Source organism: Hippopotamus amphibius, chromosome 7 (assembly GCF_030028045.1).
Source record: "Hippopotamus amphibius kiboko isolate mHipAmp2 chromosome 7, mHipAmp2.hap2, whole genome shotgun sequence".
Classification (NCBI taxonomy): Eukaryota; Metazoa; Chordata; class Mammalia; order Artiodactyla; family Hippopotamidae; genus Hippopotamus; species Hippopotamus amphibius.
Window position 1 is genome coordinate 87,034,196 of NC_080192.1, and position 21,991 is coordinate 87,056,186.

Genomic DNA, 21,991 nt, shown 5'->3' on the forward strand with positions numbered 1-21,991 from the left:
TCTCAGTCATCAACCTTCTGGTTCTAACCAGTCTGGAGTCTATATGCTTGTGGTCAGCAAGTAGTCACCATCCTTTACCCCTTGAGGGAGGGGTCTTAGTTTCTGCAGAACACCTCAAAGATAGGCATCAGATTGTTATCTACATCCCTTCTGGAGGAACTCCTGAAGTCCTGTGGCCCTATTGTTCTAATCATTAACTACTTGAGTCTGCTCTTTGGAACTCAGGGAAGGCCTAGGAGACTTAAGGCTTTTTTTTTTTTTTTCTACAGACAAGAAACAGGGGACACAAAGGGGCTTTTGTGTCCTGGAAGGCCCCGCAGAGTCCTGCTTGGCTTGTCACCCCCCCCCCTTTTTTTAATTTATTTAATTTATTTTTTATTTTTAGCTGTGCTGGGTCTTCATTGCCGTGCGCTGGCTTTCTCTAATTGCAGCGAGTCGGGGCTACTCTTTGTTGCAGTGTGCAGACTTCTCATTGCGGTGGCTTCTCTTGCTGTGGAGCACAGGCTCTAGGTGCACGGGCTTTAGTAGTTGTGGCATGTGGGCTCAGTAGTTGTGGCTCGCGGGCTCTAGAGCAGAGGCTCAGTAGTTGTGGCGCACAGGCTTAGTTGCTCCGAGGCATGTGAGATCTTCCCGGACCAGGAATTGAACCCATGTCCCCTGCATTGGCAGGCACATTCTTAACCACTGCGCCACCAGGGAAGTCCTCCCCTTTTCTTTGATACCCCTTAATCCTAAGGGGAACAGGGACAGGACAGGGAAGGAAATAAAGTTTTGGATAGAGAGATTAATCATAAAGTGGGCAGGGACACTCAGGTTTAGGGGGAGTGTTGGGCTTTTTCTGTTACGCTATGTGGTAGCTGTTAGCTAGCCCAGCTCTGTTTACTGAGAAGTGGGTGGAGGGCTGGGTATGGTGGGCCTGGGAACCCCACTAGCAGGAATAACTAGGGCCGTAGTCTCGGTAAAAGGTAAGGCAACTACCTCCTCCCTTCATCCCACCTTTGTCCTCTGCCCCTGCAGAGGATTGGGGGTGGGGGGTGGTATCCAGCAGGGTAGGAGGCAGAGGGCTGAGCTCTGAGTCCACACTGGGCTGCTGAACTGTCAGGCGGAGGGAGCCTGGGGAAAGTATGGCAGCTGAGCAAGGGCCCTTTTAGAGCTTCTCTGTGGTTCTGCCTCTGTTGGGGAGGCTGGGTTGTTCTCAGACATGGTTTTAATGGCCGGGGAACAAGATAAAACGGCGAGGTTCCCTTAGTGACCTTTCAGGGCTCCATCCTCCTGGGATTGTGCCAACCCTTTGAAGGGGGTTCTGGTCCTCATACCCTACCTCCATGCCTCTTTGGGCCTCTGTGGTGTACCTTTTCCAGCCTCTGTCCTCTCAGGGTAACTGGAGGCCCAACATTTGCATTCAGCTTGATGAGACATGCTGTCCCTCGAAGGTTAAGAACATGGGCTGGGAGTTAGGCATCTTCAATTGAAGTTCCAACTATATCACTTACTAGCTGTTTGACCTTGGGCAAGTCACAGACCTTCTCTGTAACTTAGTTTCCTCATTCCCAGAATGGGGATAGTGGATCTCGTCTCCTGGACTGTGTGGATAATAAAAGAGATACAGAGCAGCGTCTGCAGCAGTGCATACCTCTTACATGCAAGGAACTTTCTCTTACTGCTCCTTTTCTGATGGAGCGGATCTTGGCTGCATTCATACCTGGGACAAGCCGCAGATAATGATCATCTTTTTCAAAACCCTTGTTTCCTGAGCACATGCTTTCTGGGCTTTGGAGAGTTCAGGTGCTCAGGCAGTACAGGAGTTGAGGTGGGTGCCATGTAGGTGGAACAGTTCAGTACCTGCAATGAAGGATGTGCAGGTGGGTGTTTTACATGCTGTAGGGGCTGAGGAATCTAGGCTTTGAGAGCTAAGTGGGTGTCAGGGAAATTGTATTGGGGTAGAATCACTGTCCTTCCTCCTATCCTGGTGAGTGCTGTTTCAGAAGTAGCTTTGTGGAGCAGAGGCCTTGTTCATTTTAACACTGTTTATTCATAGAAAGTACTTAATGATGGCTGCTCCTTTGCCATGTATGTGTTCCTTTAGTACTTTTTCCCGGGTTGGGGGAGGCTGGGGAGGGATGAGCATTTCTAGGGTCAGTTCTCTCAGAAGAAGCAGGTTCAGTGGACTTTGGAAGGCAAGCCTTGGCTGGGCAGGGGAGAGGCAGGTTTCTCCTGGGTACCAACTGAGCGTCCCTGATGATGCACCCAGGGAGAGGGAAAGTTGGTCTCTGACCCATGAAGTGATGTAGAGCAGGCAGGGAACCATACTACTGTGGTTCTCACACTGGGTCTGGTGAATTCAGTTCCCTGAGGAGAGACTTCCTTCCACCTTACAATGTAGATTTCTAGGCCTGACCCTTCTAATTTAGTAGGTTGTAGGTTCATCTTGGTCTGAGTAGATATAAAAGAAATTCCACACTGATACATGTAGGTTCGGGTGCCGCAGCCATAGAGCTGTGAAGATAAGTCTATCTTGTGAGCCACCATCTAGATATGTGTTGGGGCCGTGGTCAAATCCTGATTGATTTTGGCTGGGTCTCAGCCATGAATGGGAGTGACAGGCCTTCTTCCAGGAGCTGTTGGTTGTGTGGCCTTGCCATTACTATCTCAGCCTGTGTGGGTCACACTGCGGGGAGAAGGCCTGCTCCAAGTACCTGGCGGGGTCTAATGAGTCCTGACCCTGACCTATAGGGAGACAGATGGAGACAGTGACTGAGGGTCCAAAGGCAGGTCCCAGCCATTCTCAGCCTCACTTCACTTTGGATTGGGGAATCTCAGAAAATGGTGAGTCAAGTCTTCTTTTGTCTCCTGGCCTCCCTGAAAAGCAAGTCCAGAGAAAGAACCCCAAGTTCCCTGGGGAAGAGCCAGAGAAGCAGAAGTGACGTTATGAGGAGGGGGTTGGGAAGGGCAGGGGACAAGATCCTTTGGGCCAAGGACCTGAGCCTCAGCCTGGGCTGGTAAGGCATCCCCTTTCATCGAGGCATTGGAAGGAGAGGCGAGGAGCCCATTCTGTCTCAGCCAACTGAGGGGATAAGACAGGAACAGGAATTTTCTTTTGTCTCTTTTTCCTATTATGACAGCAATATATGGCCCTTATAAAAAATTCAAACAGGACAAAAATAGGCAGTGTAGGAAGTGCTAGTTCCCTGCAGCCGCACGCCGCAGAGATAACCGCTGTTAATGCTGTGGTGTGTGGAGCGTGACCAGCTGGGGCTGAGGGCCCCTGACCTTTATGCCTCAGTGCAGGATGTCTGTGCTTGCTGATTCCGGTCACTCGGGGCTTAGTGGGTTTGTGGCTGGAGTCCATATGCTTCTCTTTGCCCCACTTACCAGGGGGCCTAGTCCAGGTTTGGGCAAGGTGACTTGGCCTTGAAAGAGTTAAAGGGTCAGGCCCAGGCTGGATGTTGGGTTGAGCGAGCAAGGGTGTGAGGACGTGGATGCTAGCTAGTTTGTCCTTCTGTTAAATGTCTCTTCGTGCCCCCGGACACGTCCTCACACACATCTCATCAGTCTGCCTCTCAGCTCTCGCCACCGCTCTCCTCCCCGCCTCTCCCCGCCCCCTTCCCTGTGCCTGCTTTCATGAGAGCATGGAAACATGCACATGCCCTCTGAGCACGGCCCTCTGCCCTCCCTGCTTGTGCCACCGTCTCTCCGGACCCGGCCTTCCCGGCGGGCTGGCGTCTCTCAGGTTTGGAAGGGAAAACCAGCAGCCCAGACTCACTTCACTCAGGCCATCCAGGGGTCACCAAGGAGAGGCCAGGGGCATACCCCATGATGGGCACCCAAGAGGTTAGTCATGGTGGACTCTTCCAAAGGGATGCAACTGGAAGTGGCCCTGGGAAGACCTTTTTTTTTTTTTTAAAGTCACAGCATTTAAACCCACCACCACCACCACCACCACCAAGCCCTTGCAGTGACTTAACTCTGGACATTTGGATGTATAGTGACTTTCATACAGGAGATCTCCCACTCCCAACCCCTTTGTGTCCATGAGAAGCTCAGGGAGCTGGTGCTGTGGGGTGAGCAGGTCTTAGGTGGGAGACGACCGCCATGGCGTGGACGGAGGCCTGTGGGGTGTGGTACGCTGCGTAGAGTGTGTGTGTGGGGTGTGTATGCTCTGAGGGACGTTGAGCCCTTCAGTGACCCATGTGTCCACCTCTCCCAGGCTCTGTTCCATATTCATGCTGGATTGGCTGGGTCCAGACCTCTTTGCTGGGAAGCTTTGCCCTCAGGATTTAGAAGGCATGACTCCAGGTGGTGCCTTGTATTGCTGAGGACCTGAGCGTATGAACCTGTCTCCCCTCTTTGGAAGCCTTTAGGGTCTCCTTTTCACACCTGGTGCTCTGAAGCCTCGCAGTGACGCCTGCCGGCCGGGTCCCTCTGTGTTCACCCTGATGCATGCGTGTGGGCCCCTCTGCGCTGGTGCCCGTGTCCGTCAGGAGGACTTTCCTCTGTTTCTTTCCTGGTTTCTTGCTCATTGTGTTCTCTGTGTGCTCACCGTGTCTTCTTTTTTTAATTAGTAGGGTTTATTTTTTTAGGGCAGTTTTAGGTTTAGAGAAAAGCGGGTGGAAAGTACAGAGAGCTCCCGTATGTATTCCTGCACAGCCCCCTGCTCTAGTTGCCTCTGTTGTTAACATCTTGCCTTGGTGGGGTGCATTTGTTATGATTGATGAGCCAGTAGCCATATGTTATTATGAATCAGAGTCTCCTTCCTGGCTGCTTGTTCTTAGATTAGTTACTTTACCGCAGAGCTCCGGCCTCCTGATCTGTAAAACCCCAGGCTTGTCGTGAGGTGCACAGGGACGGGAGATGAGAACCCCCGCATTCCTTTGTGACACAGATGAGTGAGTGCACTTTCTCTTCCGCAAGTCCCTTGCTTCAGGCCCTTTTATCCATCTTGTCTGTTCCTCCATCCTGCAGAGGCGTTCCTGGCGAGGCTTGGGGCGAGTAAGTGAGCAGGTGAGCGGTGTGTGTATGTGTACATGCACCAGTGTTCCTGGCCCGGGGCCTCTGGGTGAACTGTTCTTTCTTGGACTCACTCATGGCTCAGAGCAGAGCTCAGGCTGGGACTAGCCAGAGATGATGTAAAGGGGAAAATGTGGGTAGGTGTGTCTATACCTGGGGCCTGGGGTTGTAAGGGTTCCTCCCAGACCCAGCCTTGCTGCTCTGGGCCTCAGAGTTTCCGATGTAGGGGGTTGGGCCAGGGGAGGTCTCTGAGCTCCAGGGAAGGTGCCGGGGGCAGAAGGGTGGCTTGGCTGCCCTGCCTGGTAGAGCTGAAGAGCTTCCCGTACTCAGGATGTGGTTTCCTGCATCCCAGAGAAGTTGTGGATCGTTTCTTAGCTGTTCCTGTGGCCTGGAAGGCAGGGCTTGTGTGTCAGAGCAGAAGCCTGTTGGGGGAGGCTGTCACGGCCCCCAAAGCAGGGAGGGGGGCTCTGGGAGGTACCTGTGACCAGAGCCCTGGCACCCCCTTCTCGCAGGTGGTACAAGCTGCACTCTAAGGCGGGCAAGAAGGAGAAGGAGCGTGGAGAGATCCAGGTCACCATCCAGTTCACACGCAACACCCTCAGCGCCAGCATGTTCGACCTGTCCATGAAGGACAAGCCGCGGTCCCCCTTCAGTAAGATCAAGGACAAGATGAAGGGCAAGAAGAAGTTTGATCTGGAATCCGCCTCTGCCATCCTCCCGAGCAGCGCCCTGGAGGACCCCGAGCTGGGCAGCCTGGGCAAGATGGGCAAAGCCAAAGGCTTCTTCCTCCGCAACAAGCTGCGGAAGTCCTCCCTGACCCAGTCCAACACCTCACTGGGCTCGGACAGCACCCTGTCCTCGGCCAGCGGGAGCCTGGCCTACCAGGGCCCCGGCGCTGAGCTCCTCACCCGCTCACCCAGCCGCAGCAGCTGGCTGTCCTCGGACGGGGGTGAGCGTGAGAGGGGAGGGGAGGGGAAGCTCTCCCCTGGGGTGTAGGGAAGGCCTGGCCTGGGACGCAGGCTTCTAACTCCGAGTGTGCTTCCTTTCCAGGCAGGGACTCTGCACAGTCCCCCAAGTTGCTCACCCACAAAAGGACCTACAGCGACGAGGCCAGCCAGATACGAGCCGCTCCTCCCCGGGCCCTTCTTGACCTACAGGGCCACCTCGACGGGGCCTCCCGCTCCTCTCTCTGTGTCAACGGGAGCCACATTTACAACGAGGAGCCCCAGGCGCCCCTGCGGCACCGCAGCTCCATCTCGGGCCCGTTTCCACCCTCCAGCTCCCTGCACGCCGTCTCTTCCCGGCCCTCTGAGGAGGGGCCGCGGTCTGCGGATGACTCCTGGGGCGGGGGCAGCCGCCACGCCAGCAGCTCAGAGGCGGTACCTGCACAGGAGGAGCCGAGCTCGCAGGCCAAGGTGTTGGCCGTTGGGGCCGGCCGCTCTGGAGAGGAGGAGGGGGCCCGGCCCTCAGAGGGGAGGCCGGTGCAGGTCACCACACCCATGGTGGCCTCCTCTGAGGCTGTGGCAGAGAAGGAGGGAGCCCGGAAGGAGGAACGGAAGCCCCGCATGGGCCTTTTCCACCATCACCACCAGGGGCTGAGCCGGAGCGAGATGGGGCGCCGAGGCTCTCTGGGGGAGAAGGGGGGTCCCACTCTGGGGGCCTCCCCCCACCACGCGTCCAGTGGGGAGGAGAAGGCCAAAAGTAGCTGGTTTGGTTTGAGAGAAGCCAAGGAACCAACTCAGAAACCCAGGTACGTCCTTGGCAAGACCAGCTTTGATCCTTGGAAGGATGCTGGGGTATTTGCACTGAACCCTGGGGCAGGGGGGGTGGAGCGGATGGGGCCCTTGGGCAGGCTGCTGGGGCTCTGGCTTTGCATGGTTGAGCGGGGGAACCCTGTCTCCCTAAGCCAAGGCTCGTTGTCTGCACATAGACACAGGTGAGTTGAAAGGCACAGCGCTCTGGGGGTCCTGTGGGCCTCACTTCCCGAGTTGGCACACCCATCCCCTGAGGGAGGGGCAGGAATAGGACAAAAGCAGGAAAGGCCCCTTGTGTGAATTCTTTGCTTCCCAATGTCTACGTCTTGCCCACTGGCCTGTAGGTCACGAAGCGCTGGGCGGCAGAGAGGTGGGGACTGAGGCCTCACCTCAGACTTCCCCCACCCTCTCTGAAGCTAGAGGACTTCCCAGCAGCTGTCCCAGCTGGCTCTGTGCCCTCTTCTCTGTGAGAGATGGGAGTCAAGTCATTGATGTGCCCACCCCCTCCTCCATACACTCACCCCCCGTTGCTCCCTGGGCTTGGCCAAAAGCTGTGGGCAGCTCCCCTGAGATCTGGGACCTGCCCTGTGTCCTTGGAGACTCTTGGGGCTCTGGCCCTCTCTGGTGTCTCTTGGTCTTGGGGTGTGGCAAGTGCTGATGGCAGCTGCTTTATTTTGAATCTGCTGAGTCCCACCCAGGAGAGGAATGCAGGAGTCCTTCAGCCTAGGCCTGGGACAAAGCCCCAGCCCCCACCCTGGCCCTTTGGTCTCCTCCTAAGTTGGAGCCAGCAGAGGCGGCTGCTTTGCCCAGCAGGGCCCAGGGAGGGGCTCTGGGCCTTGCCCAGGAGCAGCTGTGCCCCCCTCCCAAGGGCCTGGGGCCAGCCCTGGACAGGAGCCTCTGTGACAACCCCAGCAGTGTGGCAAGGGCGGCTGTTACTATTGTCTCAGCAAGCCGGCCTGTCCCCATCAGTGGCTGTGTAGGCCGGAGGTGGGGTGGGAAGGCTGGGCACGGTGGTGAAGGGTCAAGAGATAGGGCAGAGGGAGGAGCCCTAAACCTCTTCCCCAGCAGAGGGGAGAGGACTCCTGAAGTCCCAGTTCTTCTCTTTCCCTGTGAAATTCCGAGTTTGCTCAGGGCGGTGGGGAGAGAAATGCAGGGCCTTTTCGGTTTGGGCCCTGGCCACCTGACAGCTCTCCATACAGCCTCACAGATGGGTGTGTTGGGTGCATCAGTCTCTGGGTGATGTCTCCCCTGCTTAGGAGCAGCCTTCTGTCCCTACTGCCCAGCCCTGCTCACCGAAGCCCAGGGGAACTGCTGGTTACCTGCAGCCTAGGGGAAGAAGGGGATAGGCCTTTCTCAGATGCCTAGGCTGAGCTGGTGGCCCTGTGACAACTCAGAGACTGTAGGTGGTGCGGTGGAGGGAGGGGCACAGACCATGGGCTCAGCGCTGTTGTCCATGGCATGTCTCTGCCCTTTCCAGGGTGGAGTGGGTGTGGGGGACATTTCTCTGTGAGGCTGCTTCCAGGCGGGTGCCAGGCTTTGGGCTCAGAGCACTGCAGCTCATGACTGAGAGATGTTGGGGCTGTCATCGCTGCTGCTTACAGCTCTGTTCTTCTGCTGTTTCTCCCTGTCTCCTGATGGCCTTGCTCTGTGTTCTTCTGTTTCTCCCTGTCTCCTGATGGCCTTGCTCTGTGTTCTTCTGTTTCTCCATGTCTCCTGATGGCCTTTCTCTGTGTTCTTCTGTTTCTCCCTGTCTCCTGATGGCCTTTCTCTGTGTTCTGCTGTTTCTCCCTGTCTCCTGATGGCCTTGCTCTGTGTTCTTCTGTTTCTCCCTGTCTCCTGATGGCCTTTCTCTGTGTTCTTCTGTTTCTCCATGTCTCCTGATGGCCTTTCTCTGTGTTCTTCTGTTTCTTTGTGTCTCCTGATGGCCTTTCAGAGGCAGGAGAAGTTGGGTGACCTGATGAACATAAGGAAGCTGAGGTTTTGTCCTTCTCGTACTTGAATTCTGAGCTTGTCCTCTACAGGCTGGAGGGCAGATGGGCCTCCTGAATTCCCTGGGGCCCATTTGCTTACATTGGCTGCAGGGCAGGCTCTGTGGCCTTGCAAGGAGGCAGGGTGGGAAGCTGTTCTTGGGTTAAAGTGACCTGGCCTGCAGAGGTGTGAGACCTGGACGTTGAGCCCTGTCAGCATCACCCTGGCCTTGTGTGCCTCGGAGGGGAGGGCTGGCCTGGAAGAAACCACCCTTGGTGCTTGTCCAGGATGCTTGGGACTTTTGAGGAGAGAATAAGAGGTGAGCTGACTTGTGGCAGGAAGCCATAAGTTGGACACCTAGAACTGGAGTGACTGACTGTAGCTGCAAGACCCCCAGGGGAATCCTGTGCACAGGCCCAGAGGTTTGGGTGCCTCTGCCTTGGGGCTCGCATTGCAGATTGCTGGGTGTTCCTCACTAGGCAGGGCAGTGGCGCCCTCTAGTGCTCCCACATGGCACTGAGGCCCTGTGGAGTGGCCGGAAGCAGTAGGTGCTGTGCACAGTATCCAGAAACAAACTGTTGCTGCTGGAGAAGGCAGCAGCTGGGAGAGAAGGAGCCAGAGGATGAGAGGCCAGGAAGATGGTCCTCCTGCTCCTCCTGACCTGTCCCTCATCTGCAAGGTTCCCACCAGCATGTGTGTGGGGAGAGTGGGTGGTTGAGGTCTGGGCCGCGACACTCATCCCTGCTCCCCAGCCCTGCTGTGTGCCATTCACCCTGAGCCGCAGCACAGGCCACATTAGTGTGTGTTTGGGACCATCAGGACTGTGCGTGTTAAACCTGCCAGTGCCAAAATGAACTGTCTTTGTGTCTATCCCTTTCTGACCCTTTTAGGGTATGTATAAGCTTCATGAGAGCAGGTCTTGTCAAGCTCCCCGTCCCCTCCCCTCACACTAACCACAGAACTTTGTGCATCAAGTGATTTTTTAAAATCAGGGGTAAGTATGGTCCAACATAGAGGCAAGTGTATCGTGGTGGCCTTTAGCAGTCTCTGCATCGGCCCCGGCCCCTCACCAGGTGGTGAACAGAGAGTTTCTGATGAGCCTGGAGTGTGTGCTGGCTGCCGAGAGAGCTCGGGGTCTCTGCAGTGTAAATGCGTAACTGTGATGTGTGCCAGTGACTTAGAGTTAGTGTGGCTGTAAGTCCTGTTTGTGCCTATTTTCCTAGCATAGTTAATAGTGCCTCTTTACTATATTACAAATTTTGTGGTTTGGAAGATAAATTATATGGTCTGTCTACTTACAGCATGCAAGGCCCCACTGTGTCACCTCATTGTGCCCAGATGAAGGGAGAGGATGTCTAGTCATGTTACCTGGACATTGAGGCACACCAGGAGAGGGAGCCTTAGGAGGGCTGGCTGAAGGCACGCTGGCTGGTGTGGGTATGCCTGAAAGGCTGGCTTTAGCCTTTTTGGGGAGTGCCTGGGGGAGAGCTTTTGCAGATCCACTTGCCACCTCTGGGACCATCTCAATCTAAGGAAGAGCTGTCCACCAGTGAAACCTGGCCCCTGGCAACAGAGGTGTCCTGGTGGTGTAGTGAGTTACCCAGCAATGGCTGTGTTTAAGAAGAGTGGGCTGTTGGCGTGAACAGAGGATTGCTGTATTAAGTGGCAGGTTCATCCAGTTGCTCCAAGGTTCCTGAAGCAACAGTAAGGCCCTGAAGTTTTATTCTCTCAGGTTGAAGGGGCAGAGACATTTGGACTTCTCATTTCTTTCCCCAACTTTTGGTCCTAAAAGAAGACAAGTCAGCATGTGTTGACGCCCCCCGCTGCTTGGCGGGGGGACAGCAATGTGCTGGGCTTGGTGGGTCCTGTCCTCAGAGCATACCCTGCAGAGATAACCACACGTGGGAATGTGTCTCTGATCTGTGCCAGGTGGAATGGTAGGGAGGGGACGTTTTTTCTTTTGGCCATGCCCCATGGCTTGTGGGATCTTAGTTCCCCAGGCAGGGATTGAACCTGGGCCCTCAGCAGTGAAAGTGCGGAGTCCTAACCACTTGGCCGCCAGGGAATTCCTGGGAAGGGACTTTTTAAAGTGACAACTTTCAGAATGTGTGCCTGGTATGGAGCAAGGGTGAGGGAGGCATGGGGACATGTTACTGGTAGGAGGGATGGACAAGATACTCTCAGAGGTAGTGCTGGCTCTGGGGAGGCTGCCAGGCTTGGCACCTGGAGCACCTTCCTCCAGGGAAGGCCCTTTGCTGGTTCCATACCAACGGCTTTGTGTGCACCTCTGGGGAGCCAGTGCGGGGAGGGTTGCCAGCCGAGCCTGGGGCTCTCAGTTCTTCTCCTGCCCTCTTCTGCCCTGTGGTTCTGAGCGTCAGCCAGATTGCTGCAAGACTGCCCGGGTGAGTGGGGCCAGGTCAGGGCTGAGGGATGTAGAGCTAAGCCTGGTGCTATTTCATGTTGATGGAACTGCTTCCATCAGACCGCTCTGTCCACTTGTCATGGAGGGTACTGGGGAGAGATGGCTCAGAGTCCCCTAGCCCTGTTCCTTGGGACTGAGTCCTGCTGGCAGGGTTGGGCTGTGTCTGGAGTGGGTGCTCCAATGGTGGGGGTGGGCTGAGGGCAGGGTCTTGACCCACGTGGTAGTGGCACGTTGCTCTCCTTGGTCCCCAAGGTAGACATATCTTGATGAAGGGGAAGAGGGCCTTTGGAGGTTTATGCAATCCTCTGGGCCCAGGATCCTCCCTCTTTCACTGTCTTTACCATGTCTTGACTGTAGAGGCAGAGCTGTTCTGGGAAGCCCTGGTGGGGTGCGAGAGGACGGGACTTTTTACGCCTGCCCCTGCTGGGAGTTATTGTCAGGCAGAAATAGGTTCAGGAGAGTCTCTGGAAACTGGATTCTTAAGAGAAGCCCGGGGGTTGGGACCTGGCTGTGTCTTGCCTTTGAGGCTGGGCTCACAGACTCCAGCCTGTCTGGGAAGCCCACCTGTGCTGCTGGTTTAACTGGACTCCTTCCCATTGCCTGCCCCCAATGTCTGCAGACAAACTGGCCCTGCCTCTGCCCAGCTCTGTGTGGGACCGTCCGGGCCCTGGGCTTCCGGAAGAATCCTGGCTCCAGACTTCTGGGCCTCTTTCCATAGGTGCCCCTCCTACCTCAACCCTCACTGCTCAGGGCTGACTGGTGAAGCCTGGCTTCTGCGACCTCAGGGCTTGCCCCCAACATTTTCCTGTGGGAAGAAGCAGGCTGAGTGGAGAAGATGGATGTGTAAGGAGTTCTTCAGGGTGTTTCCACCTGGGCTGGCAGGGCTTGAGGAATGGAGGTCTTGGGGCCTAGGGGGTGCTGGAAGATGGGGCTCAAATAGCAGGAAAGGCCACTGAAGTCTGGGTCTGACAGGTGGGCTCAGCCACAAGGCAGCTGGAAACCATTGTCAGACTGCTGAAAACAGAGGTGTCGGGTCCCCTCTTTCCCATGCACTGTCTTTCTGGACTTCTCTCTCTGGCCTGGGGGTGTCCCGGGAAAGCCAAGAGCTCTGATTTTAGAGTCTGTCCCTTCCCATTCCTCTCCAGTCAGCTGCATGCTGTAGATAAGGTACAAGTGCAGGATGCGCTCCCCTCAGGAAGACCCTGGAGGGGACACCTGAAGGCCAGCAAGTGTCTTGGGGAGTGTAAGTGCTGTCAGGGAGCGGATTTCCCAGGGGAGCCAGGCATCTGTGTGTGTGTGTGTGGGGGGGGACCCTGGGAGGCCCCGGTGACACCCAGGGCTGCTGCTGCCGCCTCTGCTGCCACATCCCAGCCTTTGTCTCCTCGGCAGGGCTGCTTCCAAGGCTGGCCTGTGGGCGCCTGTGGTGAGGGAGGCCGCCTGCCAGGTGCCAGGCCAGGTGGACGCCTGACAGCAGACGTCCTCAGCATTGTCTTGTCCTCCTTGGCCGGTTATGGTACCCTTCCCAGAAGCGAGAAGGCCACGTTCTCTCCAGTTGACACCTTGTCAGACCTGATAACAGCGCCATCATTACCTCCCATTTCTGCAAGGGCTCGGGAGAACCCAGGCTGTTTCAGGAGTCAGAATGGCAGGCACCGGCTGGGTGCTACTAGTGCTGGCTTCATCCAGCCAGATACCTGGGCTTGGCTTTTCTCTGTTCTCTTTATCCTGTCCAAGCCAGCCGCTATTTTCTTTCCTCTGTCTCAGTCCTGGCTGGTCCTTCAGGTGTCCGTCTGGCATCAGGTAGTGGCCAGCATGGGGCAGGAGTTGGGATCCCTCCTGTGGAAAGGGGTTATTGCTCCTTTTCGTTGGTGCGAGGATCACGTGAGCTCTGTCCAGCATCGTCGTCCTCGGGTGACGCCTCATCACGTGCACGTTGGGGTCCTCCCTCCGTGCCCCGGCCACGTCCCTGAGCCCAGCCTGGGTGGCACTGTGGCACGTCTTCCCCAGGCAGGTGGGGGACAGGGGTGTGGTGTCCAGCAGGGGAGTTTCCAGTCTCGGCATCAAGCAGGAGGCTCACGGTTTCGTCTCCCTCCACAGCCTGGACGTGTCTCCTCAGGTAGAACCTGGCCCAGCTGCTCTTCCTCGCCACCTCCCCCGCTCCCCCTGTGCTCCGGCCCTCCCCGCGCCTGCTCCCACCGCTGCTCCCACGCTAAGCACGAACCTTTTTGCAGCCACCTCCCCCGCTGCTGCTGCTGCCGCCGCCGCCACCGCCCTCCCTGAAGCCACCCCACCTGGATTCTTGGGTCTCACCAACCCGTTCCTCACCTCCCTGCAGAGCAACCCTTTCTTCGAGGAACTCGTAGCCGACGTGGCACTAAACTCTCCTTCACCTGCTCCCTCTCTCCCCAGTGCCTCGAGGGCCGGCCCTGCCCCCCTGGCCTCCCCTGGGAAAACCCCGCCCGAGTGGGACGACACCTTCAACATCTTTGCTGCCAGCAGGCTGCGTCCAGAGGCCAGGAGTGAGATCCTGGCCCTCGCAGGAGTGGGGCTGGAGGCGCCTGGGCTGCAAGACCCAGGCCCCGGGGCCATGACAGTGAAGGCAGCTGAGCCCCAGGGAGGCCCTGTGGGAGGAGAAAGAGCTGGGAGCAGCGTGTGGCTGGCGAGCAGAGTTCCCCTGGACTTGGGACTGGACCGTCAAAGCACGAGTGTGGCTGGCCCGGGGCCCCGCGGGTCGGAAGAGGCCCGCCTGCCCTCCGGGTCAGCCCAGCTGCACCCAAGAGCCTCAGACTCCGAAACAGACAGGGAGTCGCCAGCCCCAGGAGGAGAAGCAGGGCAGAGTCCGGCAGACAGTGCGACGTCTCTGTTTAGCTCCCCAGAGGTGATCCGTGTGTGGGAGAGGCCGCCTGGCCCAGACAGCGCCCCTGAGGGCCGGGACGAGGAGGCCTCCCGAGGTGGATTCCACGAGCTCCGTACAGCTGATGATTCCTGGCCGTGGGATGTGGTCACCGTTTCTCCTGCAGCTGAGACTGCACCAGTCCTGCAGGGAGGGTCTGATGAGCTGCCTCCTCCCCAGATGCGGCCAGAGTCACCGGAACCCGTGAGCCCCAAGAGGAGCGAGGGGCTTCCCCCACTGGACCTGGAGTCAGAGTCCAAACTCAAGTGGGTGTCGGACAAGGGGCTGCAGCCCAACACACCACCTCCCAAGCCACCACGCCTCTTCACACCCTCAGATTCCCAGGAGAAGGAGGAGGCAGCGGTGGAGGAAGAGAAGGAGAAGGTGGCAGGAGGGCTGAGTAGCAGGGGGTCAGAGATGGGAGGAGACGATGTCTTCCCGAGTCCGAGTCCGCTGATTGCTGGTCCCCAGGAGGCTGAGGAGGAGGAGGAGGAGGAGGAGGAGGAGGAGGAGGAGGAGGGCGGCGAGAAACCCGAGCTGGAGTCTGATAGCTGTTCTGGAGCTGCGCTGGGTGGGCCAGGCCTGAAAGATCTAGCCGAGGATGCCAGCCCTCCTGTGTCTGGGCCCTGCCTATCTCTGCCCACCAGCTGCCCTCAGGGTCCTGCCCCCACACCCTCAAAGAGCTTGGCTCTTCAGAGTCAGCCCATCTGGGGGGCTCCAGAGAGAGGAGAAGGCCCTGAGGCTCCTGAGGCCCAGAGCCAGGAACCAGTAGAAGAGGGGCGTGGGTTCCTGTCAGGCAGCTCCCAGCAGGCTGACTCGTGGGTCTCGGAGGAGGATGCCTTGAACCCTTTTTTGTCTCAGGGGAGCCAAGATCCCCCCAGCCTCCCATCCACACCCCCTCCAGGGTCCAGGGAATCTTCCATCCACTCTGGTGCAGAAGAGGCGCCCACGCCCCCAGAACCTGCCTTTCCACCGCCCCCTCTCCCGCCCTGGGCCAGCCACCGCCATGGGGGGCCCAGCCCTCCATGCTCTCCCCTGCCTGGAGCCTGGCCCCTGACCTCTTCCTCCCCGCCCCCTGGGGAGCCAGCCTCCCCCACTGGGAGCTCCCCCACCCCACTTGGGGAGGACCACGCTGCCGTCACCCCAGCCTCCCTGCTTGCGCTTCTGCCCTTGGAGACACGACCAGCTGAGGAGCCACAGTCCAGTGCCAGGTGAGCGGCCACCCAGAAAACACCCTCCAGGAGGAAGGGGGTGGGGGTGGGGCAGAGCGGCCAAGGGCTGAGGTGTTCACATTCCAGCGCGGCTTCTCCAGGGGTGGGTGAGGGGTTCCTTCACTCCAAGGCAGGGCGATGGAAGCTTTGGAGATGTGAGCCTTCTCTGGTATGGCTCCAAAGCTGCTTCCTCTTGGGACCTTGGACCAGCAGATGCCCCCATAAGCCAAGGCTTTGGGGGATGATGATGAGGAGGTGCAGAGGTTGAGGGGTGAGGCAGGGAGAAGTGATACGGGCCTGCAGGGGAAGGGGGCTGAGAGCTTGGGTTCTCAGCACAAGGAGGGCTGGGGCAGCGCAGCTTGTCAGTTGGGGGCCATGTCCGCCAAGGCAGGCCCTGGGGGAGCAGGTTGTGGAAGGCAGAGAGCTAAAAGGGAGGGACTGGTTCTGAGGCCAGAGAGGAGAGCCAAGATACCTTTAGAGGACTAAAGAAAAGCTGAGGTGCTCCCCACATACATGATCCTCAGGAAAAAGGGTTTTTTCTCACCCCAGCAGGTGCCTCATCGCTTTGCATTTGTGCCTTTCAGGACAGTCCTGATGTGCTCAGGACTGCGCTGAGTGGACAGTGGATGCCTGTGTGACTGTGGTCACTGTGGCATTGGTCTGTTTTAGGAGAATGATGAGGCCATGACCTCACCAGGTGGTGGTGAGGGATGACCAGAGCTGAGACCTGGAGAGACAGATCACTGTGGGGAATGGGGTATGACTTAACAGGGGCAGCACAGTCCAGAGGGAGTCTCGCGTTCTAGGAGACCTGAGTGAAGAAGTGGGGGTGGGGAGCAGAGGGGCGCAGGCTCCAGCACTGGCCTCTGGGAAGCCCCCAGCCCACCAGCTCATACCTGTAGTCATCCAGATTCACTGAGCGTCCACTGTGTGTCAGCCACTGAACAGAGATGTTTCTGCTATATTCCCAGAGAGTTCCCAGTCCAGAGGGGAAGACAAAAGTGAACCTGGGAGGGGAAGCCCCAGGGGGCCAGTGCTGATGTATACGTGGGTGGGAAGGAGTCTGGGCTGCTCCCGACTGCTATTCCAGTGGGAGGTGCTGATGCTGATCCCAGAGGTGAGAGAGAGAGAGGAGGTGGTTACGGCTTCCTTGCTCTGATGACAGCATCTTCAGCTGGCCCTGCCACATTCCAGCACCACTTCTAATTATATTCACCACTTTCTGGAAGTTTTATTCTCTTCAGAGTTGACATCACATCTGTACTTGGCATGTTCCTTACATCATGGCATAGATGGGCCAGGTAGAGCTGTCCCCATTTATCAGATGAGGAAATGGAGTCCATGAGAGCTGCAGGGTCCAGGGTCCCTCAGATGTAGGGGGGCGATCAGACCGAGAGCCCAGGACTCCTGGCCCCCCATTCAGGGTGTTTTTATGCCACACCACTATTCCTCCCCTCCCTCGGCACAGCCCAAAAGTGGCATGAGAGCTGCCTTCATACCCTCATCCTTGATGTAAACTCCTAGATGGGCAGGAGGGGCTGGGATGTGTTCTTCTCCCTACTCTCTGCCCCTGCCTGGGCTCTCTGACTGTCGTCCTGGGTTGTGACACTGAATCCACAGCCCCGTCCCAAGTATTAGAGCTGGCTTCTCTGGGTCTGGGTGGGCCTCCCTTCAGTGGTGGTCAGGGCCTTGGGCTAAATCATTTTGCTTCCTCCTCCTGAATGGTCCAAATCCTCTGTGAAGCAAATGTAAATTTTAGGAGGTCCCCTAGAGGCAGGTTAGTTGATTTGGAGGCTGATGCTTGCAGTTTGGGTACCCATGACAGGTACAGGGCGCTGGGGGATCCCAGAGGAGAGTCACCTTAGCGTGGGGGAGTCAGGAAGGTTTCCTGGAGGAAATGGACTTGCACAGCTTTGAAACATGAGTAGGCATTAGCAGGCCAGTGTTCCAGAGAGAGGAACAGCTTTTATAAGAACCTAATGATGAGAGAGAGCACGTTTTTCTCTGGCTGGAGTGAATGAGGGAGTGGAGGGCCAGGAGGAAAGGGCAGAGGCCAGGTTGTGTTAGAGATTGTGTTTTCTTACCTTGATAGGGAGCCACTGGGGAGGTGAGCCCATTATCCTACAGCAGAATGGAGGAGTGGTTGAGGTGGACGGGATTGCCTGGGAGGAGCTGATGTAGCAGTTGGGTGTGGCTGGAAAAAGGTTTACCCAGCGCTGGCTTGGAGAGGAGGGGATAGTGTGAGAGAAGGTGAGAAGGTAGCAGGGCTTGATGTCTGTCAAGGCTGAAGTGGAAGGGGGGCGTTCAGGGGGCTTCCCAGGTTTCTGAGCCGTAAGAGACACTCACCGTGGGGGAGCAAAGGACAGAGCGGGCAGGCTGGAGAGGAGTGTGGACTCTGATGGAGCCAGCCTGCAGTGTCTATGTAGGTCTAGAGCTCAGGGCTGAGGTCTGGGCTGGAGATGGAGATTAAGGGTGGAGCGGAGAGAACCCAAGGGCAGACCCTCAGTTGAGACTGGGAAGGATGTCAGGTGTCAGGAAACCAGATGGAGGTCTTGGGGGAAACCAGGGTGAAGGAGAGCAGCCCAAAGGAAAGAGTGAATGAGCAGTCCAAGGGTCAGCTCCACAGAGAGCTCCGTGAGGTGAGAACTGAGGGTTTGGTGGCCTCAGCAGGAACACTTGGGACAGGCTGGTGGGGGTCACTGTCATAATGGGTTGAGGAGTCAACGAAAGATGGGAACTCGTAGAGACAGAACGCAGTCCACATGCTCTGGAGAGGCTGGGTGAGAAGGAAGAAGAGGTGGGGATGACTGAGGGTGATGGCTAGGCGAAGACAAGGTCAAGGGAGGATCACTCTGGCCTGTGTAAATGCTGAAAGCAAGCAACCAGTAGAGAGAGGCGGGCGAGGAACCGAGCACCCCAGTTTCCCCAGGTCTTTCCTGGCTTTAGCACTGACAGTCCCACATTCTAGGAATCCTCAGTCCTGGGAAAATTAGGAAAGTGGGAAGATTGATCATCCCCCTAGAGAAACGTTACAGTAGAGAAGAGGGCGGGGGGTGGGGGGCGGTGCTGGGTGGAGGGGGTGGCTCTGGCAAAGACTGGGATGAGGTACAAAGAAGTTTGTAGGACAGCCTCTGCTGTCCTTGTGAAAGGGGAGGTGGTCCAAGGGAGTGAAGTGGGGCGGGGAGGTGGCGGAGTGAGGAGAGCAGTGAGGGCAGAGGTGTGAAGAGGCAGCCTGCCGCCAGGTGGTGAGACCTGTTGGCCCCACAAAGAAGGTGGCCCCTTTTTTGTTGTGCCACCCATCCCTCCCCATAACGCATCTCCTGTCTGTCTTCGCAGTCCCCACCCCGTGAAGCCCCTCAGTGCTGCCCCAGTGGAGGGCAGCCCCGACAGGAAGCAGCCGCGCTCCAGTCTGAGCACAGCCCTGAGCAGCGGGCTGGAGAAGCTCAAGACAGTCACATCTGGCAGCGTTCAGCCTGTGGCTCCGGCCCCCCAGGTTGGCCAGATTGTGGACACCAAGAGGCTGAAGGTGAGGCCCGACAGGGTGCCTGGGGCGTTAGACCAGGCACGTGGTGCTGCAAAGAGACGTCAGGCATCTGGAGGTCAGGGGCCGGGTGCCTGGCAGGGTGAAGCAAGGGGCAGGCCTGGTCCCCCATGCCAGAGCCTCGAAGCCAGTTAGGCTGTCTCTGGCACTGGGAACAGAGGAAGCTTCTAGGGCCTGTGTGGGAAAACTGGGGTGTTGATGGGCAGGTGGCCCTGAGGCTGTCCTGGTCACTCTCACCCCGTCTGGCTTCAGGACTCCGGTGTGCTGGATCAGTCAGCCAAGTACTACCACCTGACCCACGATGAGCTCATCGGCCTGCTCCTGCAGCGGGAGCGGGAGCTGAGCCAGCGGGATGAGCACGTGCAGGAGCTGGAGAGCTATATCGACCGGCTGCTGGTGCGGATCATGGAGACCTCGCCCACCCTGCTGCAGATCCCCCCTGTCCCCCCCAAGTAGCCGTCTTCACCCCCATCCCTGGAGGGTTGGTGCAGACCCACTACCCAACAGGGCTTGTGCCCTCCTTCCCTCCCGCTGAACTCACTCTCACCTGGGTCTGGGTGCAGCCTGTCCTCTTTTGTCACCCCTTGTTTCCCCTCTCTCTTGCCTCAACTGGGGCTGCTGGAAGGGGGGCCCTTTGGACTCCCATTGGCGCCATCAAGTTCTGCGTACAACGTGTGTGTCTTTGGGAGCCCTGGGTCTTTCCCATCTGCCTATTTTCCTACCCCTTAGCTTTGGGGGCTCCAGGGAATTGGAACAGAGAATTTAGCCCTCAAAATGGAGCAGGGGTGAGCTATAGTTTGACGTGGTTTCTGGGACATACTTTATTACCCCCATTTCTTCCATGGCTGAACCCTTGTCCTCTCCACCTCCCTCCAGCCTCTGGAGGTCTCCCAGTATTACTGGGGCTGTGGCAGGGACCAAGCTGTCCAGTTGTCTGTGAGTTATGGGCAACCAGGGCACCTGCTCTTCAGCCTCACGTCCATTCCTCTGGGAGCAGGGAGCCTGTGTGGTCTCGTCTCGTCTCTGCTGTGTCCCGCGTCTGCTTGTTTTCAGCTCTTTGCCGAGCGACCGCAGCGTGGATGGCGGGAGATGATGGAGGCCGCTCCTCACCCTCCTCTTCTGACTTTTGTATTGAGTGTCACGTGCGAATGTGTGGAGAGCGGGAGCAGGAGTGGGGAGAGCCCTTCCTCACCCACCTCCAGACGTTGGGCTGCTTGTGTTTGGGGATCAAAGCCTCCAACTCTGTTCTCGTTGTCTGTCCAGATGCCAAAACTCTGTGCTGCTGCAGGGTTTGAACTTTTGGAAACTAATTAAAATGTGCCTTTTGTGGGTAGGGTCAGAAGCCTCTGGATGTAGACCTCGTTCCCTATTTGGCGTCCCCTCCCCTCCTGTTGAGCACGTGGGGTTGGATCTGTTGGGGCCCTGGGCATGGGAGAGGAGGGTGGGGGCAGCCCTGCCGCTCACTCTGCCCTTCCCCTAGAGTTGGTATCAGCTAAAGGTCTGGCCAGGCTGCTGCTGCCGCCTCCACCTCCCTGCCATCTTCTCCTCTTCCCCTCAACCCCAGTTGAGGAGGGTCTTAGGCGAAAAACTGCATTCTGGAAGTGGGAGGTCCCACTCTGCCTCTACTTAGGAAAAAGTCTTTCTTGCCCTCCTATTCATCCACTAGCTGCTGACCAGCCTGTCCCTTCTGCCCCGTGTCCTTGCCTGGCTTGGCTGCAGTGAACTTTGAAACAAAGTGTCTGTCCTTTGGCCCAGCCCCTGGTTTGCAGAAAACATGACAGACTTCCCCATGGCATCTGCAGGGAATCTTTGGTGGCTGGGGGTATTCTGCCTTAGCAAACATTGTGGGGTGAGGAGTGCCGAAGGGGGATACTTGTGGCCCACTGAGAAGGGGAGAGCTCCTCTGTGACCACATCTCACTTCATGAGATGGCTTGTGGGATCACTTGGAAAGCCATGGAAAGGGATGTGCTCTCTGGGTGATGTCTTCCTTCTGCTAGGATGAAGCGAGGCGCTCCAGACATGTGGGAAAGCCCCTGTCATGTTATCTACCTTAAGAACCACTCATCAAAGCTGAGGAGTGTCCACAGGTGCTCAAGACTTTGGTCATGTTTTGGGAGGGTCATTGGGGGTTGAATGGCTGTGTCTTCAGAAGGAGAGGGATCACGCCTCCACTAGGTGTTCCTCGGGTCTCTATTCAGTCCCAGTCCTGATCCTGGTCTTCCATTCACCCTTGATGATGGGCCTCCAAAATACCCAGGGCAGGGATGTCTTTAGAAGAGTTTTGAGTTGAAGCCCAGGATTCTTGTGGCTGTTTCTGCTCCTGGCCACAACTTGGAGGAGAGCTGCAGGTGGGGTGGGCAGGGAGCAGGCACAGTTCTGCTTTGCTGTTTGTCTTCGTAGTTGTAACGCCTGTTTATAAAGAGCTTGTTCTTCATGTTTTGAGCACTTTATGAAGAATAAAAAATTAACATACTGCAGGTGGCTCTGTTGTGTTACTGTTTTGATAAGTGTATGAAGGAGGCTTCCTGGGGTAGAAAGCAGCCTTGAATCAAGTTGATGGGGTTCTCAGATGATACTGCCCCTGCCCTAACCTCAGGGGCAGCAGCACAGTGTTGCCCGGTGGGCTGGGCTCTGTATTTATTTATATATTTATTTGGTTGTGCTGGGTCTTAGTTGCAGCAGGCTGGCTCCTTAGTTGCAGCTCTCTGGCTCCTTAGTTGTGGCACGCAAGCTCCTTAGCTGTGTCATGCGAACTCTTAGTTGTGGCATGCATGTGGGATCTAGTTCCCTGACCAGGGATGGAACCCCGGTCCCCTGCATTGGGAGCATGGAGTCTTAACCACTGTGCCACCAGGGAAGTCCCCAGAGGGATTTTTAAGAGACTTGATTCCTATCGTCAAGCCACTTAGTGTAGTAGGGAAGGATGAGATACAAATCCAAGATACAAGTGGTTCTTCGTGGCCAGGTAGACTCTTTGTCCAGCTAGGAAAGGTCCATTTCTTGTGGTTGAACATGGATGAGGAACTGACTGCTACAGATCAAGCAGTGTCCAGAAGGCATGAGCCAACCCTGCACTTTACCATAAGCCTAAGGAGACTCAAAGTGGTGGTGGTAGGGCCGGTGGAGGGGGGAGCGTGGTGGTGAGGTTTCCTAAGGTCAAAACCAAACAATTCGGCTGTCCTCTTTGGCAAAA

General features: G+C 57.0%; 1 protein-coding gene across 8 annotated transcripts in view; it reads left to right on the forward strand.

The window, feature by feature from the left end:
• The window catches only part of LOC130857222 (sideroflexin-5), a 151,959-nt gene that overhangs the window by 15,903 nt on the left and 114,065 nt on the right, over positions 1-21,991 (forward strand). For 4 of the 8 annotated variants that reach the window (XM_057742693.1, XM_057742692.1, XM_057742695.1 and 1 more), the window contains exons 2-6: positions 5,520-5,956; positions 6,058-6,757; positions 13,249-15,255; positions 18,592-18,781; positions 19,049-19,192. In XM_057742693.1, coding sequence (XP_057598676.1) covers positions 5,520-5,956; positions 6,058-6,757; positions 13,249-15,255; positions 18,592-18,781; positions 19,049-19,192 — 3,478 coding nt within the window. Of the gene's footprint in view, positions 1-5,519; positions 5,957-6,057; positions 6,758-13,248; positions 15,256-18,591; positions 18,782-19,048; positions 21,270-21,991 lie in introns of those variants that run through there. The other 4 variants (XM_057742694.1, XM_057742697.1, XM_057742698.1 and 1 more) reach the window with 4 other exon arrangements.